The sequence below is a fragment of the Vicia villosa genome, linkage group LG1 (genome assembly GCF_029867415.1).
Source record: "Vicia villosa cultivar HV-30 ecotype Madison, WI linkage group LG1, Vvil1.0, whole genome shotgun sequence".
NCBI lineage: Eukaryota > Viridiplantae > Streptophyta > Magnoliopsida > Fabales > Fabaceae > Vicia > Vicia villosa.
Window position 1 is genome coordinate 82,779,864 of NC_081180.1, and position 22,631 is coordinate 82,802,494.

A 22,631-nucleotide genomic window follows, 5' to 3' on the forward strand; every position below is an offset into this window, starting at 1 on the left:
TCACAAATGAAAAGGATAAATTAATTGAAAGTTATTATTTCTTTAATCAAACAAGCATGATACACTAAAGTAATGTGTAGCTTCTTATTACAAAAGAAAACTTGAATTAAATAACCAAGTGGCCATAGGAGATGTGGTGGTTGTTTCTGACTTCATATGGATTAACTACATCGGTTTGTTTGGTCGAGGTGACCTGCCTTACCTGCAAGAGGTTGGATAGCGATGTATCAAAGATATTCGATCAAGGAGGCCACGTTGATCTCAATGGCTTTGCCTTTGTCTTTTTTCTGGTCCTGTTGCAAAGCATTGTAAATCATTTTTTCTCCAGAAAGGTCGCTGCTTCTTGTCATCGGCTCGTCATGAAATTATGGTACTTCATCTCAAGGTGGACCGGAGAAGTTACCGCATCCAAGGTTGCTTCAAAGGATCCACCTAGGATGCAGTTGTAGACATTCCTACAAGAAACTGCCAGGATTTGGGAATCAATAATCTTAGTATCACTTCCTTCTCCTAAGGTGACCATCAGCTCGATGTATCCCCAAGGACGGGTTATAGTACCATTTGAAAGCCTGTAGAACAGACCCTTCATAAGGTTACAACTTATCCTTCTTCAACCCTATTTTCTCAAAGAGATTTGAGCTCTGGACGTCACAAAAGCTGTCGTCATCAATATGTACTTTGGAGACATCAAAGGTGGAAATTATGGTCATTATGACCAAAAGGAAGATCTCGTTCAGGATCCTTCCTATCTTATTGCTATCCCTAAATTTGAGGATTGGCCTTTTTGGGATCTTAGTTGAATTGCTTTCGTCCTTCTTATTGACGACCATCAACTCGAAAATCTTCATCTTCATTTTAATTTTGGGCATATTGCTTGCCCTTGGGGCAACTCTTGTGATGGAAGTGATGTATTGGCGTATCCTCTTGTATCCTTTTTCTTCCCCGATGCTTACATCTTTTCCTTTGCCCCCAGCCATAACTTTAACTATTTTCTTGAGGGATTCTTTTTTTCTTGAGAGTCTTCCCTGCCCCTCTTGCCTTCCTAGGTGTATTTGGCCAATTGCCCTTCTTAATCATCCCTTCAACTACATCATTCAACTCGATGTAGTCCTTTATGTTATGGCTGTGACTCTTTTGGAAATGGAAGTATTGAGATTTATCAAACTGAACAAACTCTGTAACTGGATACCGGTTCCTTATCTCGGCGTCTTTAAACTCCATGTTCTCACATTCTTTCCATATTCTCTCTCGTGGAGTGTTTAAGGGAATGTAAGTATCAAACCTGGAGAGGGGACCAAGCTCATTTTCTTCTGTAGGCTGCTCGACGTCCTTCTCTAACAGGCAATTGGATCTTGTGATCCCTGGTTTCTGGCAGACCCAACATCCAAGAGTTTTTCTTCGTAACTGATGTAGGGTTGCACTATGCTTAATGTCTTTGAGGTTATGGAACTCTTTGTGCCCTAATTTATCTTGAAATGCACAATCCAGACTAAAGCCTTTTTCATAAATTCAACATTTTAGTCTTTCATATGAGCCTCCCACGACCACAACCACTTTGGTGAAGAGGTCAATGTATCTGCAAGACCTCGACAACCAAGGATTTTGGATTTAGATTCTCTTCAATTTCTTTTGTTATGCTGTCCATTCTGCTTTGATCTAATGGTTAGAGAAAAAAGAGATAAAAAATCTGCATTAAAAAATAAGCAAGATCAAATGGTTATATTAAATCTAAGGGTTGGAAATTGAGCAGGAGAGATGGCACCAGAAGAAATGCGGGAGAGGATCCATTTCCAAGGGTTTTTCATCGTAATTGATGTAGGGTTGCACTCTGCTTAATAAGTCCTTCAGGTTACAAGCCTATTTGTCCCCTGATTTTTTCCATAATGCACAATCCATCCCCAGGCCTCTTTCAAAGATCCAACACTTTAGACTTTCATCTAAGCCCCCCAAGGTCACATTCACTTAAAAGAACGCTTGCTCAGTGAAAAAAAAAAAAGTCTACCTATTCTACATTCAGTGGTTCGCTGCTTCATTATTGCTTTAAAATAGTAACTTTATTTCGGTAATCTGCGTATTTAATGCATTGGAAATTAAAATATTAAAACTTTTATAAAATATTTTCTTTTTTTTAGGAATGCTTAACCATTGCGCTGAGGAGACTGATTAGCAAGACCCTTTAAAATATTAGACAAAAAAGTGAAGTTCAACTAAACTCAAAAAATCTTATTAATTGATATTTAAATTCAAATTCTGATTATATAAATCTTTAATCAAAATTTGAAATAATCAGATATTTAAAACTAGACATTTATTATTTTCAAACAAAAGTTTAAATCTAAATTTAAATAAGAGAAAAGGGGTTATGCACTGACAGTGTAAAATATTTTTACACTGTCAACCAATCACCACTATGCATCCAATTAAAACATTATTTTATTTAAAAAAAACTTTAATGACATGGCACATTCATGATTCTCTATTGGATGACAGTGTAAAATAATTTTATACTGTCAGTGCACTACCTTTTAACTCTTTAAATAAATACATCAAAATAAAATATATTTTCAATAATAATAAAAAATACTTATAAGTAAAATTAAAAATTAAAGATACTAATCAATCATCATAATTAAGTAATAGTTTTAATTTATACAAAAATATAGAATTAATTAGCCGTTGTCTGAATGTAATAAACGGCTAGTTTTCAAATTCTCATTTCCTCAAATATCAATAACCAAAGGTTTCTCAGTAGCTGTATCTGATAAATCCATTATTTCTTTCTTTCTCAAATATCAATATTGTTAAATTATATCGTTCAATCTTTCGGTGATTTTGATTTCAGAAGTAACCAAAATTTTCAGCAATGGATGATGTTGCGTGCAATTCACCGTCAACGATTCACTCGTCCGATGCTGATGCTCCTCCTTCTCTTCCTCGTTCTCCGTCCTCCTCCGTCAGATCTAAGATCGGAAAGGTATACCTTCAGTTCCACTGTTCACTGAGTATCAATTTATATGTTCGAGTAGTTTCCCTAATTCTGTATGATTTGTTTTGTTGCAATTTTGATTACTGATTGATTCAAACCCTAAATTGACCAAGAAATTAGGCTTATCAAGAGTTTGTTCTATTTTTTTGATTTTGTTTTCGTGAAATTAAAAATGTAATGTACCTAACAATAAACCATTAATTTAGTCCTAAATATCACTCTCTTCAATTCTAAGTATTCTGTAAAATCTTTCATGTTAATCAATAACATCTTTAGAAATTGACAGTTTTAATAGTAGTATACTTTATGGATTAGTTATTATATGGATAGTTTAGAGACCGAATTGATGGTTTATTTGGTAGAAAAATAGTTTGGCTGGCTCGAGGGATGGATAACAATTTTGAATTTGCTTTATTGAATGATGATGCAGAATAAATCGATGAAGGAATTAGGCCAATCTACAAGTGCTCTTAAAAAGTTATCCTCGCAAATCAGGAAACCTCCTCGCCGTAAAACTTCTCCGGTCAACTGGTTTCCGCGTAAAAAAGTGGACTCCTTCTTGGAGAGGAAAATTAAGATGCTCCAGGTTTATTAGCCTTAATCCTTCACATTCTCTACTTGTATTTTTTTATTTATTCTGTGGTTTTTGAATTCAAATGCTGACACATTTGTCATATTCAGGGAGTAGATGGAATGAGTTTAACACTTGATCAGACTCTAGGTAGTTCTAACCCGCATTATTCAAGAGTATTGAGAGAGAAAATGGCAGCTAGAGAAGCGGCAAACAAAGCAATGGAGGCTCGGAGAAACGCTTTAGTGGAGGCCTCTTGGTGCCGAATTTTACGTGCTGCTAGGTAAAGCTTTATGCTAAAAATAAAATATGTCGGACATTAGCGGTAGTTTACTTTGAGAAAATGTTTAACAAATATATGAAGCAGGAATGGATTGAGTTATGTGAATTTTATCCTATTGGTGTTTTTAGGATTCCTAGTGATGCCGCAGAAGCTCAACTCTTAAAGGCAGAAAAAACTGCTACGGAAGCTTTTGAGGCTGCTGATGCCATGGGCGTTATCATGTTTGATTTGCCAGATTGTCCAAAAAAGCATGGTCAAATAGGGACACCCTCTATTAAGGGAGAAACACATACTCATTCATTTACTGCATCTTTTGAAACTGCCTTTGATGTAGACAAAGAAGTAGCTGCCGCAGTCAAAACTGCATTTATTAAACTTGCAGCACGCCCTTCATTTAGTAAAGATGAATTCAAAGAGCTATTGAAAAAAATTAATGAACACCCAGATACAGATGAAAGTCATCAGGACTTATATGAGCTCTCTTCAGAGTATGAATCTGAGTCTGAGTTAGATCCTGTGTCCCAAAAAAGTGAAAGTGAACTCAAGTCTGAATCTGAGTTAGATAATCCAGTGTCCCAAATAAGTGAAAGTGAACTCAAGTCTGAATCTGAGTTAGATGATCAAGTGTCCCTAAAAAGTGAAGTCGAGTCCGAAGACTTGGATTCCAAAATATTTTTTCCAGGGATTATTGAGAGGAAAAGTGGGAGGAGACAGTCTCTTGAAAATAAAATAAAGCTTGTAGACATGATGATTGAGAGGTTAAAATGTTTGCGAGAAGATGAACTTTCGTCTCTCGCAACTATAGTTGCAACTTATGGTCTAAATGCTGCCTTGGCTGAAGTTCATAATACCAAGCAACACAATCCAGCAATTGATTTTCCTGCAAGAAGAATGTCCTCATTGGTATTGCGAAAGTTGGCCTTGGATCAAGTTGAGCCAGAACTGCCAAGCCTAGATAAATTTTTAGTCAAGAACATGACAAAACTTGAAAGAGAGATTTGTGAAGCCAAGAAAAACCAAAAGAATGAAACAAAACTAGGTAAGTATAGCTCTGGTAAATCAGAAGATCAAACTCCAACAGAGTCCATACCTGATTTGGGAAGTATTCTAGTGAAGAATTATTCAAAATTCGAGAAAGACATCAAGGAAGCAAAAATTAAGTCGGTAAAGGAAACACTAGGAGCATCTAGAGGCAAGGATCACACAGAAGTCCCAGGCTTAGACAAGGTCTTAGTGAAACATGTTTCAAGACTAGAAAAAGAAGTTCAAGAAGCCAAGAAGAAAGCAATCAATGAGAACAAAGATGAAGCATTAGACAGTAAAGAAAACGTAAATTTAAATATGACAGAGAACAACAAAGATGGGTTGGAGAAGATTTTGGCAAAGCCAGTACACAGATTTGAAAAAGAGAAGTTGGAGGTTCTAAACTATAGACAGAGAAAGAATCATGGAGCAACTAATGTTGGGGATTGGGAGAGCTTGGATAAAGTTTTGGTCAAGCGTGCATCTAGGCTAGAGAAGGAGAAAACAAAGATCAATTCAGGGGAAGAATGGGACAGAGTTCAGAAAAGTCACCAAAATAAGCATTTGGAGACGAATGAAGAAGGTGGTGGTCTGGACAAAGTTTTGGTCAAACATAAATCTAGACTTGAGAGAGAAAAGATGGCTGCTGCAGCTCAACAGCAAGAGAACTCGGTTAGTGTTAGTACGGCTCAGGCTCGCCGCATGGCAAGGGAGAGAGAGTTGCAAGATACTTGGGGAGGACTGAGTTTAGGAAACTCCATCAAGCCTGGTGAAAAGCTTGAACAAGCAGCTCAACAGCAACAAGAGAAGCCGGTTGGTTATTCTGCGGCTCGCCACAAGGCAATGGAGAGAGAGTTGCAAGATGCTTGGGGAGGACTGAGCTTAGGAAACTCCATTAAGCCTAGTGTCTCAAAACTTGAACGAGAGAAGGTTAGTTATCGTTTCTTAGACTTTGGATTCTTACTCAAGTATCCATTTTAATGTTTTTTCTTACTGGTTTTCTTTTATCTTATCTATCCAGGCTGACTGGATTAAAGCTGAAGCTGAGGAAAGGAAGCAAAGAAAGGAAGGAATATGATAACAAATGCTTGGTTAACTGATCTATGTGGATAACAAGGGATTAATTGTCCTGTTATATACTTTTAATTTTTCTATTATTTTGTTCTAAATTAAGTTTTTTGGTCCTCTTTTTTATAATCTTTGAGATTTTATTGGTCTCCTTTCCATTTTAATTATGGTTAGAGATTGATGTTAATTATAGCAAAAATCACACTAGTTGCTCCTTAAAAAAAATAATTAAACTTGAATATAGTTTTAATCTTTCTATTATTTTGTCCTAAATTAAGTTTGAGTTTAATGGTTATGCACTGACGTTTTGCTGTGTCATACAAGTTTTTTTAAATTTTTTGTCTGACTTGTCCTGATTCATGATCGTTATTGGTTGAGAGTGTAAAACTATTTTATACAGTCAGTGGATATCCCATTTTTCCATTAAGTTTTTTGGTCTTTTTTATAATTTTTGATATTTTATTAGTCTACTTCCCATTTTAATTATATCACAGTGGTATATTTGAGTTAAATAAAATAAGTTCATGTAATCAATCATTTATATGCAATTATTTAAAAACCTGTTTAAATAATATCAAAACAAAATAAAAATTAATTTCTAAATAAAATAATAAATAAGGCTTCAAAAATTAAATTAAGTTCGTACCTTCATCATCTCCATTCTATTGTTGAAGTCTTGAAGATGACACATAGACTAAATTTGAAGGTTAATAAACTAAATGTAGAAAAAAAAAATATAACACAAATTAAAAATTTGATGTAATTAATAGTTGATTCGAAACCAAACTATTTTGATGGTGAAAAATTTTTTTTTTTTGTCTTTTTATCTTTGACTCAAGTCCGATTTGATCTCCTAATTTTTAAAAGACCATTTTGGTCATTGACTTTTCAAAACTATCACGTTAATGTAGTCAATTTTTAAATGCTTTGTAACTTTAAATTTTTGTATACATTTTTTGGTGTTCTTTGTTAAATCAAAAAACACTCCATATAAGAATGGGAACTTATATCTGGAGACACTAATCTGAAGGCATGTCATTGTCATGGGTTTATTGGTAGTTTCGTATGAATTTCTTTAGGCAATGCAGCTCATGAGGATTAAAGGCATTTGGCAGTGACCCAAACAAGGTTAGATTTGAAATGCAAAACAAAACAAAAAAAAAAAATCATTTGGGATTTTTTTTAAGATGATAAGAAACAGATTAAAAGAGAGATTGTTGAAGATGATCTTGTCAGTCATAGAAAATCTTTTCTATGGTACTGTTCAAAGATAATATTGTAGTAACAAGACTTCATCTTTATCAACATCTTCATTTGAGTCTCAACAACATTGTTCAAAGAATGGTTCAGAAGGAAAAAAAAATTCTTTTGAAATGTTGTTGCATTTTAATAGAGTTTGATGTTTTGATTTAGAATTAATATAGTTGTTTTTAAAGCACTAATTTGTTCAACAAGAAATATCTTATTTTACAAAGGAGGTTTTACTTCTACATATTTTATCTAGCAACCAATGTTATAGATAAGTTATCTCTTGTTAGGGGTTAAATTTGGGGTTAAATTTGCACATTATTAGGTATTTTATGTTCTTTATGTAATGATGACATAATGTCTAGATTAATCTATCAAAATTATTTGGTCTTTCATCTTATTCTTAATTCATGTGTTATGTATGTATTATACTTGTGGATCTTTGCGGTTTCAAGAGATTCTCATAAGTCTGGACCAAAGGTAATTCGTGAATTGTCTTAAAGACATGATTGTTTATAATATGATATGTTAATCTAATTGATATCAAGGATAATATTAGATTTATACATAGATAATGACATATCTTGAGCTAGAGTCTATTCATCGATCTATAAGTGATATTCACATATACTGTTGAAGAATAATGTTTTTGTATTAATTATTAGAATATTATATTTTCAATAAAGAATACAAATGATATGATATCGCAATGTTATCATAGATATGAATAACATTGTTGAACAATAGGTAATACTATGTATTGAAGGTTAAACATAGCACAATTGGGCATTTGATATGCATGAAATTATAATAATTGAAATACTTAACCCTAGCATTCTCTAGCATTGATTCTTTCCATAATTTTAATTTCTTTTATTCTTTTTTTTCCAGCATAAAATATTTTTAAATAACTAAAACTTTTTCATACTGAAAGTAATCATCATTGTAAATACGTTATATATATCATTCCAGGTGGGTTTGATTATGTACTTACTACATTGTGATTTTTGTTGGAACAACCACTAAAAAATATTATTTTAAATATTGCTAAAGGAAACCAACAAAATACAGACGTTGTCGAGGAATGAAGAAATTTTAATTTATTTTTGATTAATATCATTTTTAGTCATTGTGAAATTTTGTGTATCTTTTTCTAACCTTTTTCATTTTTATTATTACATTGTCTTTCTTGTTATTTCTTACTTTCTATTCAATTCACAACATGATTTACGAAATACTTAACTTAGATGCCAATGAGGCTATGTTGGCACAATAAAAATGAAATGGGGGAGCAAATCAATAGAATGTTTCAATCAAATTGAGGAAAAGTTAGCTAGTATGTACATTGTAGCACAAGATGTCAATGACAAAATAAATGAAGTTAGCTAGTATTGTAATCATTGATAATAACTTTTCAACTCTATGATGATGGTGATTGACTTGAAGACATCTCAAGCCTCATCAAGTAGGAGACTCAAAGTTCCATTAAAATGCTTATATGATCGATGTATGTGGCAAAAGAATTTGAAAGCTTCAGAGTTGTGAAAGAGAGGAAGTGTGATCACTCGTATGACTGTGTCTGTCTGAGTGACCAGAGTCTTGTGAAAGTGGAAGAGTAACTCTTAAGATACTAAGGCATCTCATACACATACTCGAAACTTTTTTTAAAACCTATTTTTTAACTAACAAAACACATAAAAGTGTTTCTAAGTCTTGCCATCTATCTAACCCTTATCTCTTATATTATGTCATGTACTGTACTACTTTTAATTTCCGTTGTTTCTTATTATGATCTTAAAAGTACTAATATAATTTGCTTCTTAAGTAACAAAAACTTAATTTTAATCTCAAACTTTGAATACAATAATTCACCCCCTCTTGTGCTTGGAGTTATTTGTCTAACAAGTGGTATCATAATCTAACTCATATCAAAGACTAATCGTCCCATGAGGAAAATGACTTCAAGCTATTAACTAAACAAATCCCTTTCCTTTAATGGATAAGGGTATAGTTTGTGGAAAGGGAAAATAAAGTATTTATAGTATGGATGAATCGTGGTATTTGGAAGGTTGTGAAGGAATATCCAGTTGTTCCTACACATAATGTTGATGGTGTTGTAGTGCACAAACATGAAAATTATTGGACCAAAGATGATAAAGAAAATGTTCAGCACGATTTGAAAGCAAAACCTGTCGTCAATACCGCACTTGGTCTTGGTGAATTTGTGAGAGTTTCTCACCACGAGACACCAAAATAAATGTGGGATATCCTCCAAATTACCCTTGAAGGAACTATTGAGGTAAGGAGGGAACGATTTTGTACATTAACTCATGAGTATGAACTCTTTAGAATGAAACCTGAAGAGAACAGTAATCAAATGCAAACACAATTTACCCATATCACGAGTCATATGAGAACCCATGGAAAAACACTTTCAAATAAGGAACTAATTGTAATAATTCTTAGATGATTAAACAATAGATGGCAACCTAAATTCACTACGATTTGCGAATCTAAGGATCTAGCAACTATGGTACCCTTTTTGGTAAATTGTAGGAACACTAGATGAAACTAAAAAGATTTACCATAAATGAGGAAGAAGAAAAGAAAATCTAAAGTCTAGCACTCAAAGTCGATGAATCTAACTTTGACGGTGACATGTCTCGTATAGTAAAGGACTTTAAAAGATTCATAATGCATGAGAAGCAACAAAAATTGGAACAATAAAAAGATAATGAAAAAGCCCTGTTGATCTCCACATGTTACCTATGTGTAAATAAAGGAGACATTAGACTAAAATGTCCCTTATCTAAAAAGGAAAATTAGAAGAAATCTGAGAAACCCCATAAAAAGGAAAGAAAGCTATCTTTTTCGAACTTGTAAGAAGTTAACAAAAAAAATAAGCAAACTTGAACAAATTGTCTTTATATCCTAGGATATTATTTCTTCTCTTGAATCTAAATATAAAAAAATTGAGAAAGAAATAGAAATCCTTATGACAAAATGATCCAATTCAAAAGTCTTCTACTTCTAACGAAGAGGATGAACCAGAAAAGTGCAACAAATGTAATACTTTTTAAAAAAATGAAATTTGTGATCTTCAAAAGACACTTGTCAAGTTCACCAGAGTAAGAGACGACTTGAGTCTTCTATTGGGAAATCAAAGAGCTTCCTACAATGAAGTTGATCTCGTCCATGAACCGAACAATAATAGTATGAACTTTAGTAATATTTGTAATGCTAATTCGCCTCTCATTGCAAAACCTTAAAATGCAACTATTGTAATAAATAAGGTCACATTTCCATGTTCTATTTTATTAAGAAAATTCATAAGAGAAAAGAAGAACATCCTCCTTCATACTTTTATAAAAAAACAGTGAGCATAAAATAAGGATTTCATCTGCTTCATTAGATGCTCATGTTTCTATTATAAATACAAAGCAAAAGAATGTTTGTGAAACTAAGAATAAATGACCCAAGATGATATGGGTACCTAAAATTTATGAATCTTTGTGCTTTCCAGTATAAATCTAATGATGTTGATGAGAACCCTTATAATGTTTTGACGAAGACAACAACAACGATTATTAAAATTGGTGTTAATAACTTTTCGACTCTCTGATGATGGTGACCAAACTTGAAGAGATCTCAAGCATCACCAGTTAAGAGACTCAGGATTTCATTGAAGTGCTTATATGATCAATGTATTTGAAAAAGGATCGTGAAATCCCCAGAGTTGTGAAAGATAGAAGGAGTAACTCATAAGATACAAAGACAGCCCCCACACACACACCAAATCTTTTTTTGAAACCCTTTTATAACTATTAAATCTCTTTAAAAAATTCAAGTCTGAGCTAGTTGATTAAAACATTGTAAATTTATTTTGAAGCATTTTTTTAACCTACCCAAACGATTGGGACCTTAAGCCAATCGATTGAAAGAAGAAAAGTCGATTATATAATCAATTATGATAGTGTCTTAATGATTGATAATACTCTCTATCCAAACTTTCAAAAATAGGAAGAAATAATATATTATTTAGGTCATCCAATCGATTATAATAAGGACTCGATCGATTGAGCCATTAAAATTGTCCATGGATCATTTCCTTTTTTAGATTTCCATTCTCCTATATAAAGGAGGCACCCCTCCTCCTCAATTCACACCCGAATTCTATACTTCTATGTCTCTTTGGAATTTATCTCTCTTCTCTCTTACTAAAATAATTTTTCTTTTCACCTAAGTTGCCTTAGTGCCTTTGAGTGAAAAACTACTTGTGATGAAGAAATTCTATTGGTGTTGTATTATTGCTATTTTCTCAAGAGTGCGATATTCTTGGGAAATCGAGCTTAGTTCTTGAGACTAACCACTCTTAAAATATCTTATTGGTTCTAAACTTAGTCGGGAATTTTTTTGCTTAGTTATTGAGATTAGCTTGAAAAATCACTTATTGCTCATTAGCTTAGCCTAGATAAAATCTTTCTTTTTGGTTGGGGATAAGTCATTGTAAAATCTCTAGATTCGATTGTATAGAAGGTTCATGGACATAACCTATAAAGCTCAAGTTCATAGTCAAAATCTCAAGAAGATATTTGGGGACAAGAGTAGACCAACATTCGGCCGAACATGTATATATCACTAATGTCATCTTTCTAAACTCTTATCTCTTAATATTTACAATTTAATTTTTTCGCATTTATTCTCCACTGTGCAACTTACTTTGATCTTTAAGAATACTAACACAATCATATTTTAAGTAATGAAACTTTAATTCAATCGCAAGTTTTGAAGTCACTTTTCTAACAAGTGGCATCAGAGCATAGCTCCTGTTAAAGACTAATCGTCCCAAGAGGAAAAATGACTTCAAGTTATTCACTAAACAAACCCTCATCCTTTAATATAGAAGTGTATAGTTTGTGGAAAGATAAAATGAAATTTTTCAGAGAAGGGATGTATAGTGGTATTTGGGAGATTTTGAAGGAAGGTCCATTTGTTCTTACACACAATGTCAATGGTGTTGCAGTAAAAAATGAAAATGTCATCATTATAACTCTCCATCTTGATGAATTTTTGTGAGTTTTTCACTACAAGACTGCAAAAAAATATGGGACATCCTCCAAATTACCCATGAAAGAACTACTGAGGTAAAGAGGACAAGGTTGAGCATATTAACCCATGAGTGTGAACTCTTTATAATGAAACCTGAAGAGAGCATTAATCAAGTGCAAACACAATTTACTCATATCATGAGTCATATGAGAGCTCTGGAAAAAACATTTTCAAATGAGGAACTAGTTATAAGAGTTCTTAGACGCCTAAATCATAGTTGGCAACCTAAAGTCACTGGAATTTGTGAATCTAAAGACTTGGAGACTATGGACACACACTTTTTTTTGGCAAATTGTAGGAACACAAAATGGAACTTAAAAGGCTGCCATAAACGAGGAAAGAGAAAATAAAAATAAAAATTCTAGCATTCAAAACTGAGGAGTCTGATTCTGATGGTGACATGTCTCTTATAGTAAAGAACTTCAGAAGATTTCTAAGGTATGAGTAGAAAAAAAGGAACAACAAAAGGATGTGGAGAAGATACCATTCATCCCAATATGCTACACATGTGGAAAGAGAGGGAACATCTGGCCAAATTGTCCCTTAGCTAAAAAAGAAAATAAAAAATCTAATAAAAAAAGGGCAAGAAAGCTTACATCGCATGGAAAGGTAAGGATATAGATTCCTCAAATGACGAAGAAGAAGCTAACATCTGTCTTATTACAAATCACCAAGATGGCGAGCTGACCTCTTGTTTTTCTTATCATGATCTTTTTTGCATTTGCAAGAAGCTATCTAAAGAAACAAGCAAACTTGAACAAATTGTATCTACATCCAAGAATACTATTTCCTCTCTTGAATTTAAAAAATAAAAACCTTAGAGAAAGAAATATAAATTCTTATAGAAAGATAAATCAATTCAGCTCAAAAATCTTCCATTTCAAACAAAAATCTTCCTTATAGAAAGATAAATCGATTCATCTCAAAAATCTTCCACTTCAAACAAAAAAGATGAACCTAACAAGTGCATCGAATGTGATAATTTGAAAAATGAAACTTGAGAACTTCAAAAGACACATGTCAAGTTTATCGAGGGAAGAGATAAATTGAATCTTCTATTAGAAAATCAAAGAGTATCTTACAACAAAGCTGATTTTGGATATGAATCCAATAATAGTAGTAAGAACTTCAGTAATATTTATAATGTTAACTCCACCTTTCATTGTAAAACCTTAAAACACAACTACAGTAATATATAAGAACATATTTCTATGTTATATTTTATTAAGAAAATTCACGAGATTAAAGAAGGACATCCCCTTCATATTTTTACAAAAAAAAAAAACATTATGAACGCAAAATTAAAAATTTATCAGCTTCCTTAAATACCCAAGTCTCTTATATAAATATAAATGAAAAGAATGTTTATGAAACTAACAATAAATGACCTAAGATGATGTAGGTACCTAAAGTTAAGACCTAACCCTTTTTTCCAGGAATGCTTTACAGTCCCGAACCATATTCTCCTCCTTTTTCCCTAAAGAATCATGTTTTGTATCTTATGGAGATAATAATAAGAAGAAAAAAAATCCTAGATTTTGGTACTGTTGGCAAGTCCTCCAATCCAGCGATTGCGGTAATGTTTTCTAAGCCTTAGCGAGTTAATTAGGAAATTGTCAGCTTCTTTAGAAACATTTTTTGAATTACCTAATCGATTGGAATCTTAAGTCAATTGACAGGAAGAAGCAAATCGATTATATAATCGATTATGACAATGTCTTAATGATTAGTAATGACTCTCTATCCAAACTTTCCAAAATAAGCATAAATAACCGATTATTTGAGGTATCCAATTGTTTATGCTTATGAACTAATTGATTATATAAGTTAATTTGCCCATTGATAACTAGCAGGACTTTGGGTGATAACTGAGGATTGGAGAACTTAGATGTAAGTTTTCTGAGTAAAAACGTGTGTATCAGATAACTTGAAAGTAAGACTTCCGATTGCTTTTTGTGGATCGGAAATTTGTGCGCAAAGAGTTATGATGGTGTTTTATGGATCAATTAACTTGGTTCAATGACTTATGATACGAAATACACTTTTACGCGCTCTCTCAATTACTCGAAGAACCTAAGACTAGAATGAAGGGAAAGCATAAATTTTAAAAAATAAATTATTTATATAGGACATTTTGATCAAAATTCATTATAGTAGGATAGAGAGATAAATGTTGGGGGTATGGACTCATTGTTTCAAAGCCCAGTTAATAAAACAATTTTAGAGGCCCATAGTTAGCGGGTCAGTAAAGCCCAATTCATGATGAGCCTGCATATAAAATCGAAATTGATATTAACGTTCTCAGGCCAACCCTAATCTGAGATCAAACATCAAACCAAACAATGGGACACAGCAACGTCTGGAATTCTCACCCCAAAACCTACGGTCCTGGTTCTCGCACTTGGTACGTTCATTCCTCAATCAACTAGTTTTCTTATTTCACCGTTTAACGTTTCTCTGTTGATCCCAATTTTTACAATTTTACTGTTTCTAATTTCTGTTTGTTTATTGCTTGCAGTCGTGTGTGTGGGAATTCACATGGATTGATTAGGAAGTATGGCCTTATGTGCTGCAGGCAATGCTTTCATAGCAACGCCAAGGAAATTGGTTTCATCAAGGTTAATATTTGGATGCGTTATTCTCAAAGTTTCTCATAAGATGTTTCATTGTGAATTGGTATATGTCTAACTTTTTCTTTTTTAATTTGTTGCAGTACCGTTGAAGAGCTGTTGGAGCTGTTCTACCAAGTTTATGTTCTGGCATAAGAATGATGTGAATCATGTTTGAAGAAATTTTTTTGCTTGCTTTTGGTTTATTTGTCGGACTGGATTTGTAGAATTAAGATTTTATTTTTATATATATAGTGCTTTGAATTGTTGTTTACTATTGAACTTGAAATTAATGTTGATTGAAATAGAAATTTTGCGTAACTTGAATTATATGATTGTAACTACACTTTATGTTTGGCAGGGCTCCTTTATGTTTTAGGATGAATTGTTGGAGTGAACAAATCGTAATAGGTGAAATAAGTAGTTAGAAGTTAGAGTGAATTGTTTTAGGATGAATTGTTGGAGTGAACAGATCATAATGTATTTTAGTATGTTTTAGGATGAATTGTTGGGGTGAACAGGTCATAATGTGTTTTAGGATGAATTTTTGGAGTGAACACTTTATGTTTGGAAGGACTCCTTTTATGTTTTGATCCAGTTTTATTTAGATTATGTTTGTTTCCACGGTGGAAACTTTGTAAACGTGTGTTTATAGGAAGCTACTATTTGTAGCTTTTAGATTTCACGTTAAAATGCTATTGAAACATCACTAGAAACGTGCGGTGGCGGTGGAAGAATTGTTTCCAAACATACACTTACTTATTTTGATTGATTATTGGAGGATCTATAAAAGTTAGGTGGCGGTGGAAGAATTGTTTCCAAACATACACTTACTTATTTTGATTGATTATTGGAGGATCTATAACTTAAAAGTTAAGAGGATTAACCTGAAAAAATCGCCATTATATGTGGGCATCGTCTCTTCAATTGCGCCATTGTAATTGTTAGTTAACTTTTACCAAGGTTAGTAATTGCAGTCTCCTACACTTGGCACTAGATCATCCTTCCTAGTACTTTACACCAGTCCTCACCCCAAAGTAGGTGTTCCGATTTTGGTGACTTGTCCAAATGCTTCATTTCACTAGAGTCCAATCTTTCAATCGGTTTGACAAGAAATTTTTCAAGTTTGGTTGTAATTTCAACAACAATTTCAAGTTCAAATATCAAAGCAACCTCTACCTCCACAACAATTACCTCCAAAGATGCTTGGTCATTCTTGTAAGGCAAGACACAATCGAAAACATCTATAAACTAGTATATCAGCAAAATGATCATTTTCTCAAGAGACTTCCTTCTATATAATAGAACCGGTAGAAGGCTCCTTTGTAAATTGCTCCTTAACTATAGGTGTTACAACATAATAACTCGGTGGCCGCTTCCAATGATGTCATATCTTATCTAAAGAAAGTATTTTAATCACTAAGGCGTCGTCATCATCGTCGCTCTGGTCGAAATTCTCCTCATCATGACTCAAATGATATCCATATTCCTTTTGAAGAAGTCCTATCCGCATCTCTCTCAAAGAGGAAACAAGTATGATATCAATAATTAAACTCCCAATTACTAATGAAGAATCCATCCGCCAAATATCATTTGCAAGATCCCTATATATCTAGAGAAACCATTGAATCTGGACAATTGTGACGAAATTGGGAATCCAGACGAACACATAGTACATATGGACACTGTGCTTGATTTCAAAATCTTGGAGGACAATTTCATCTTTAGGAGAACATTGTTTGATAAGTTAACGATGCAATTCACAGCACATAAAACGTCAACATAAAACGATACCCATCTTTAGCGAGATCCACCACCAGAAGAATGAGACCTTCGGAGAGTAGATTGACTGGTTTACTATTGTAGCAGGGAAAGTAAGAGGATCTAACAATAGTCTAAAGTGTTGGATCCACCATAAGAAGAATGATACCTTTCGAGAGCATATTGACTAATTTACTAAGGTAGTAGTGAAAGTAAGAGGATATTTAAGAAGGGGTTGAAGGCAAAATATATGTTCTACGAAAAAGTTAGATTTGAAAGACGTAAGGAGTAAGAGTGATCTCACTCATGCCCAACCTTACATTTAGTACAAAGAGAAGTTGTTAGCCAAAGATGTGGAAAGGAACAAATGCTCTTGGAACATAGGGAGTGGGAGACAAGTAGACACCAGACATTAGAAAGACAAAGATAAAGACATACACAAAGGGCCACACGCTATATTCTTAGCTTACACCTTGCTAAACACTTCGAGATATTACTTGTTCTGCTCTAGAACTGCGTGAAGATCAATTATATGAGAGTAACAACGAATTGCAGTGGTTTTGAGTTTCTGATGCGGTGGAACAAGGGCTGACCTGCAAGGTTAGCACTCCAACGCTCGAGTCAATAAGAAACTGAGAAATGAAATTTGAATGGAATATGAATCGTACCTTGAGAATGACACGCGTTCTTCTTTCAATAGGATATATGGTTAGGTTAATAAATGTATGCGAGTAAAACACAGTTGATCGTTGGATCGTTTATGGGAAATCATGCATGATGATGATTCTGTGAAGAGATTTCTATTGTATGGAGTGAAAAATGGAATCACAAACTTTCTTCATGACCTTCCCTTATCCAGCTCTTAAGCTTTATCTATCAGGCCTTGTGACCGACTCAAAATAGTTGCCCACAAAGCCCTTGTTTATGTTATCAAAGCGAAGACCTTGAAATGTACTTCGCCATCCGACTAGGGAGAGCTCACAGACGTGGATGCCCTAGACGGGACACGGTAATCCATGAGGACGAGTGTTGATTTCCATGTTTGAAACTCTTTGGTTATGTTACATATATTAATAATCAATTATATCTTAAATGAAGTATTCTAACTTCATATATCATATCAATTATTTTTAGGTCATGAAATTTGTGCATTAAGAGCACATGTTAAGAAAATTATTTTTATATTTAATTTTTTTTATTTAATTATTTAATTTATGTCTCAAGGGCATATGTTAAGAAATTTATTTTTATATTTAATTCTTTAATTTACTCAATTCTACTTATAGAGTGACAATAAGAAAGTGGGAAATGAAATTTAAATGGAATATGAATCGTACCTTGAAAGTGATGCGCGTTCTCCTTTCAATATGAATATATGGTTGATAATTGTATGTGAGTAAAACACGGTTGACCGTTGAATTGTTTATGGGAGATCATGCATGATGATTGTGTGAAGAGAATTCTATTATATGGAGTGAAAAATGGAATCACATATTTTTTTCATGACCACCCCTTATCCAACTCCTAAGCTTTATCTAGTCTTATGGTCGACTCAAAATAGTTGCCCCCAAAGCTGTTGTTCATGGTTGTCAAAGAAAAGTTGATGTAATGTACTTTGCCATTTGACTAGGGAGCTCACGGACGTGGATGCCCTGGACGGGACTCATTAATTCCTCAGGAAGAGCATTTATTTTCGTGTTTGAAACTCTTAGTTATGTTTCATATATCAATAATCAATCGGACGGGCCACATGTCCTCTTTGTCATCATCAAATGGAGGACTCGTGGCATGTTTTCTTTGGATGTTCGGTTACTAATCAGTGTTGACATACGACATGTTTGTCTAATATTATTGCTCCCCGTATTATTAATTTTCATGATGATGCTTCTTCTTTGATTATGAATATCTGTAGACGGGAGGATAGTATGCTGGCGGGGAGATTTGCGGTTATGATTGATATCTTATGGCGTAACCGCAATAATATGATTTGGAATAATGAGAGTGAGGATTACTTTAAGCTTGGCTTGCATGCTTTTTGTAGTTGGCAAGAGTGGTTCGTAGCGCAGGAAAGTAATTCCCGGGAACATGAGCCTTCACATTCTCTGAGTTGGATTCCGCCCATGGAGGGTAGCCTAAAATGCAATGTCGACGCAAGTTTTAATACTAGACAGGGAACTACGAATAGGGGTTGGTGTTTCCGTAATTATATGGGGGACTTTATCTATGGTGGGGCTGTTTGGGATATTGGTTCCTACCCTATTTTGGAAGCGGAAGCTTTGGCCCTCAAAGAAGCTATCCTTAGTGCTAGTGACTTGCATCTGGTGAATGTCATCTTTGAGTGTGACTCTCAAGTTACGACCCAAGCCATTCGGTCGGATTTTAATGGTTTTTCCGAGTTTAGTTCTATTATTTCAGCTATTCGTAGTTTGTTGTTACATTTTCCCAACTTTGAGGTCAAGTTTGTTAAACGCCAAGCGAATTCGGTGGCTCACGCTTTAGCTAAGGCGGCCGATTCTTGGACTAGGCGTAGTTTCTTTAATATGAGTCCTCCTTGTATTGAACATTTGCTTGCTAATGATATGAGTTGATTTTCTTTTGCTAAAAAAAAATCATACCTTAAATTAAGCATTTTAACTTCATATATCTTATTAATTATTTTTAGGTCATGCAAACTTGTGCAGTAAGAGCACATGTTAAGAAAATTATTTTTATATTTAATTCTTTAATTTGTGCATTAAAAACATATGTTAAGAAGTTTATTTTTATATTTAATTCTTTAATTCTTTAATTTACTCAATTCTACTCGTAACTGGTATATATGAATTGTGTTGTGGTTCTAAAATGGGAGAAAGTAAGTGTCATCCTTAATATTTTTACACATTTTTAAAAAAGGTAATAAATAAAAGAGAGAAAATAATGATTTTTTCAAATTATTCTTATTAAGTATCGATGATATTCAAATTATCCTCCAAAATTAAAAATTAATAAATTAAAAGCATTAGATAAAGGATACCATTGAAAAATAAAAATGAAAAATGTATTGGTAACTAAAAATTACAAGTATTTTGAAACAAATAATTTATTTAAACACGACACTTAATTTGGGATAGAGGGACTATTTTTTTAAATAATATAATATTTAACTAATTTTGTTTACATCATTTTAATTTTATATTGGTGTTTACTTAATCATATTTTCAAATTCACTACTTGTAAAATTAAGGCTTAATATCTTTTTTATTGTCCCGTATCTTTTGACTAGGATTCATTTTGGTCTATTAAATTTTAAAAGCGACCATTTGAATCTCTTAATTATCCCTTAATAAAATAATATTGTAATGATGTCTTTTATGTACTCTCTTTTGATGTATTTTGGTACTATGTTGAGTAGTTTGTCCTTTATGGGCTTTTTATATATCTTTTGATACTCTGTATTACTACTCTGATCTTTAGGGGCTTGTAAATTAATGAATGAATTTTAATGATATAACCCCTATTTATAAGTTTGTTTACTGATCATGTTTAATGATACAAATCAAAACATGTTTACAAGATTGTTAACCGGTACAAGTTTAATACCAAACCATGTTTACTTAATGTGAATTATTGGTACAAGTACATCAAAACATGTTTACTTAAGGTGAATTACCGGTATAAATCATATTTTAAATCAAATTGATATAAATCATGTTTACAAATCAAACTGGTAGAGATTATACCATAAACATGTATTAAGAGAGAAGACTAAATTTTGAAAGTTTTATTTCATTCATTCATCAAAGGTAATTTTCATTACAACTTCAATCACACATCTAAAATTACATTATCAATGTGTGCATTAATAAACTTAAAAGTAGAAAATATAATTTTTTTTCAGAAATTCTTCCTCTTCATTATGTTCTTGAGAGCCACTTGAAGGTCTTCTAGCTCCTTCCTTTGTGCATTGGTTTTGCCTCTTTGATCTTCATTTTCTTTTGCCAACATTTCCAATCTCTTTTTTCATGATAAATATGTCTTTATCATCTTTCACTTCATCATAATACCATGCAAAATAATCATATCCATTTTTAGCATACCCTGCGTGAATATTGGACATCGAAATCGTTAAACAAAAATAGCTAAATAGTGGACATTAAAAACACTTACAATTCATACCTTATAGTGTGGACATCCCAAAAATTGCTTTCCAAAATTCTTAATTGTACTTGCCTTTCTAAGCACAACCAAGTTCCCACCGAAACAGTTAGGTCTCCATTGCTTCTTTGAAGATGATGAATAACCCCTGGATTTTGATGTGTTAATCTCTTCTCCACGAGTTCCGGAATTTTTTGGACACGAGTACAAATTTAAAGCCTTCATCATTTTACTCCGGTTCTGGATTTGAAGATACCCTAACTCGTACTATTAACTGAACCCTAAAAGTTGAACACGTTGTTGTATTCGATGGAGTTGTAGAAAAAGAAGATGCACAAAACCTTAATTTCAGAGATTGAAGAAGAATAACGTTGAATAAGAAAAACAAAGAAGAGTAACATTGAAGAACAACATGAACGACGGTTTATAGGATTAACTCTTACAAGGCAGTTGGCTAGGACAAATCGTTAGTCAAACTATCAACGTTTAATTAAAATGGCTCAAAGGATAAACTTGAAGGAATTAGTGAAGGTGAGAAATAAAAATAAGCATTTTTAAAATTAAGGGACAAAAATAAACTTCGTCCCAAAGATACGGGACAAATAAATATTCAACCTAAAATCAATTGTGTTCCACAAAACTAAATATTTAATTACTGCATATTTAAATTTGTCCTCGCAAATTTGACAATATTATTTTAATTTAAAAAAAATTCGTAAAATATTATTTTAATTTTAACAAAAATTTGTAAAATACAGGGGTGAGGTAATTCATTTGATATATTAGCTCGGTAAATCGAAGGAATCTAATAGTTTAAATTTCAATTTTTATTGATAAGATTTATTTATATTAATGTAAGTAAGTGATTTTTATTTAATTATTTATAAATTAATAATTTTTAAAAAGAAATTACAATAAAAATATTGTCAAATCAATACATTTTAGAAGACTATCCGTCCAAATCCAGCAACATATCTAATAAGGAAAAACTCTATGCAAAAAGTTAAAATTGGAGCACTCACAATATTTATGATTTGATTTTTCGAATAACTAGTAAAGGACCCGGGCATTCGCACGGGTCACACAAAGTCGATTTAAACAATGAATAAATATATAATGATGGTTAATAAATATATATAAAAGATACACAAATTAAAAATAAAAAACATTTGAAATTATAATTGTCAAATAAATATTAATTTAATCTAGTTAGAAATATATACTTTAGTAGAAAAAATAAATAAAATAATTAAGTAGTCATCTACCCGTGCGTTTGCACACATCATACAATATAGTTATAATCTATCGTGAGTAGTCATCTACCCGTGCGTTCGCACGCATTGCACAATATTATAAATAATAAATAAATATAATATATGTGATTATATTTATTTGATTTGGTAACAGGTACCAAACTTTTTTGTCCAAATTTTGTTTATTGTCACTCATACCCCTATCTTATTATAAGCATTTGAAATTTTTTTACTTATTTTAAATAAAAATTTCAATATATTTAATAGATTTATTTTTTCAAAAATATCAGTTATAGGTTAATATGTACATATAAAAAATAAAGGAAATAATTAAGTATTTATCTATCACAGTTGTAAATAAATATAATATAATGATGGTTAAAAATGTAAATAAAATATATACACACTAAGTAGCTTTGTCCAGTCGAAAAATAAAGAAAAATAAAGAAAATAATTAAGAAATCATTTACCCGTGCGTTCACACGGTCCCGTCGAAAAATAAAGAAAAATAAAGAAAATAATTAAGAAATCATTTACCCGTGCGTTCACACGGTTCATACAATGTCAATATAAATAGTAAATTAAT

At 32.5% G+C, this 22,631-nt stretch overlaps 2 protein-coding genes across 4 annotated transcripts in view; both read left to right on the forward strand.

Annotated features, from left to right (window-relative positions):
* Positions 1-2,736: 2,736 nt before the first annotated feature.
* On the forward strand, positions 2,737-6,125 carry LOC131643372 (uncharacterized). 2 transcript variants are annotated; one of them, XM_058913579.1, is made up of 5 exons: positions 2,737-2,974; positions 3,417-3,572; positions 3,668-3,840; positions 3,969-5,793; positions 5,885-6,125. In XM_058913579.1, exons 1-5 carry the CDS (start codon positions 2,864-2,866, stop codon positions 5,939-5,941), a joined length of 2,322 nt encoding a protein of 773 aa, XP_058769562.1. In that variant the 5' UTR covers positions 2,737-2,863; the 3' UTR covers positions 5,942-6,125. The 2 variants fall into 2 exon arrangements, with proteins under 2 accessions (XP_058769562.1, XP_058769563.1); XM_058913580.1 differs by lacking the exon at positions 2,737-2,974 and having other exon boundaries at positions 3,411-3,572.
* An 8,437-nt stretch (positions 6,126-14,562) lies between these two features.
* LOC131643377 (small ribosomal subunit protein uS14z/uS14y/uS14x) overlaps positions 14,563-22,631 on the forward strand; it is a 47,153-nt gene continuing 39,084 nt past the window's right edge. Inside the window, exons 1-3 of one of the 2 annotated variants that reach the window (XM_058913585.1) lie at positions 14,563-14,692; positions 14,807-14,906; positions 15,002-15,014. In XM_058913585.1, the coding sequence (XP_058769568.1) occupies positions 14,631-14,692; positions 14,807-14,906; positions 15,002-15,010 (171 nt within the window). In that variant the 5' untranslated portion in view covers positions 14,563-14,630 and the 3' untranslated portion in view covers positions 15,011-15,014. Of the gene's footprint in view, positions 14,693-14,806; positions 14,907-15,001; positions 15,228-22,631 lie in introns of those variants that run through there. The other variant, XM_058913586.1, reaches the window with a different exon arrangement.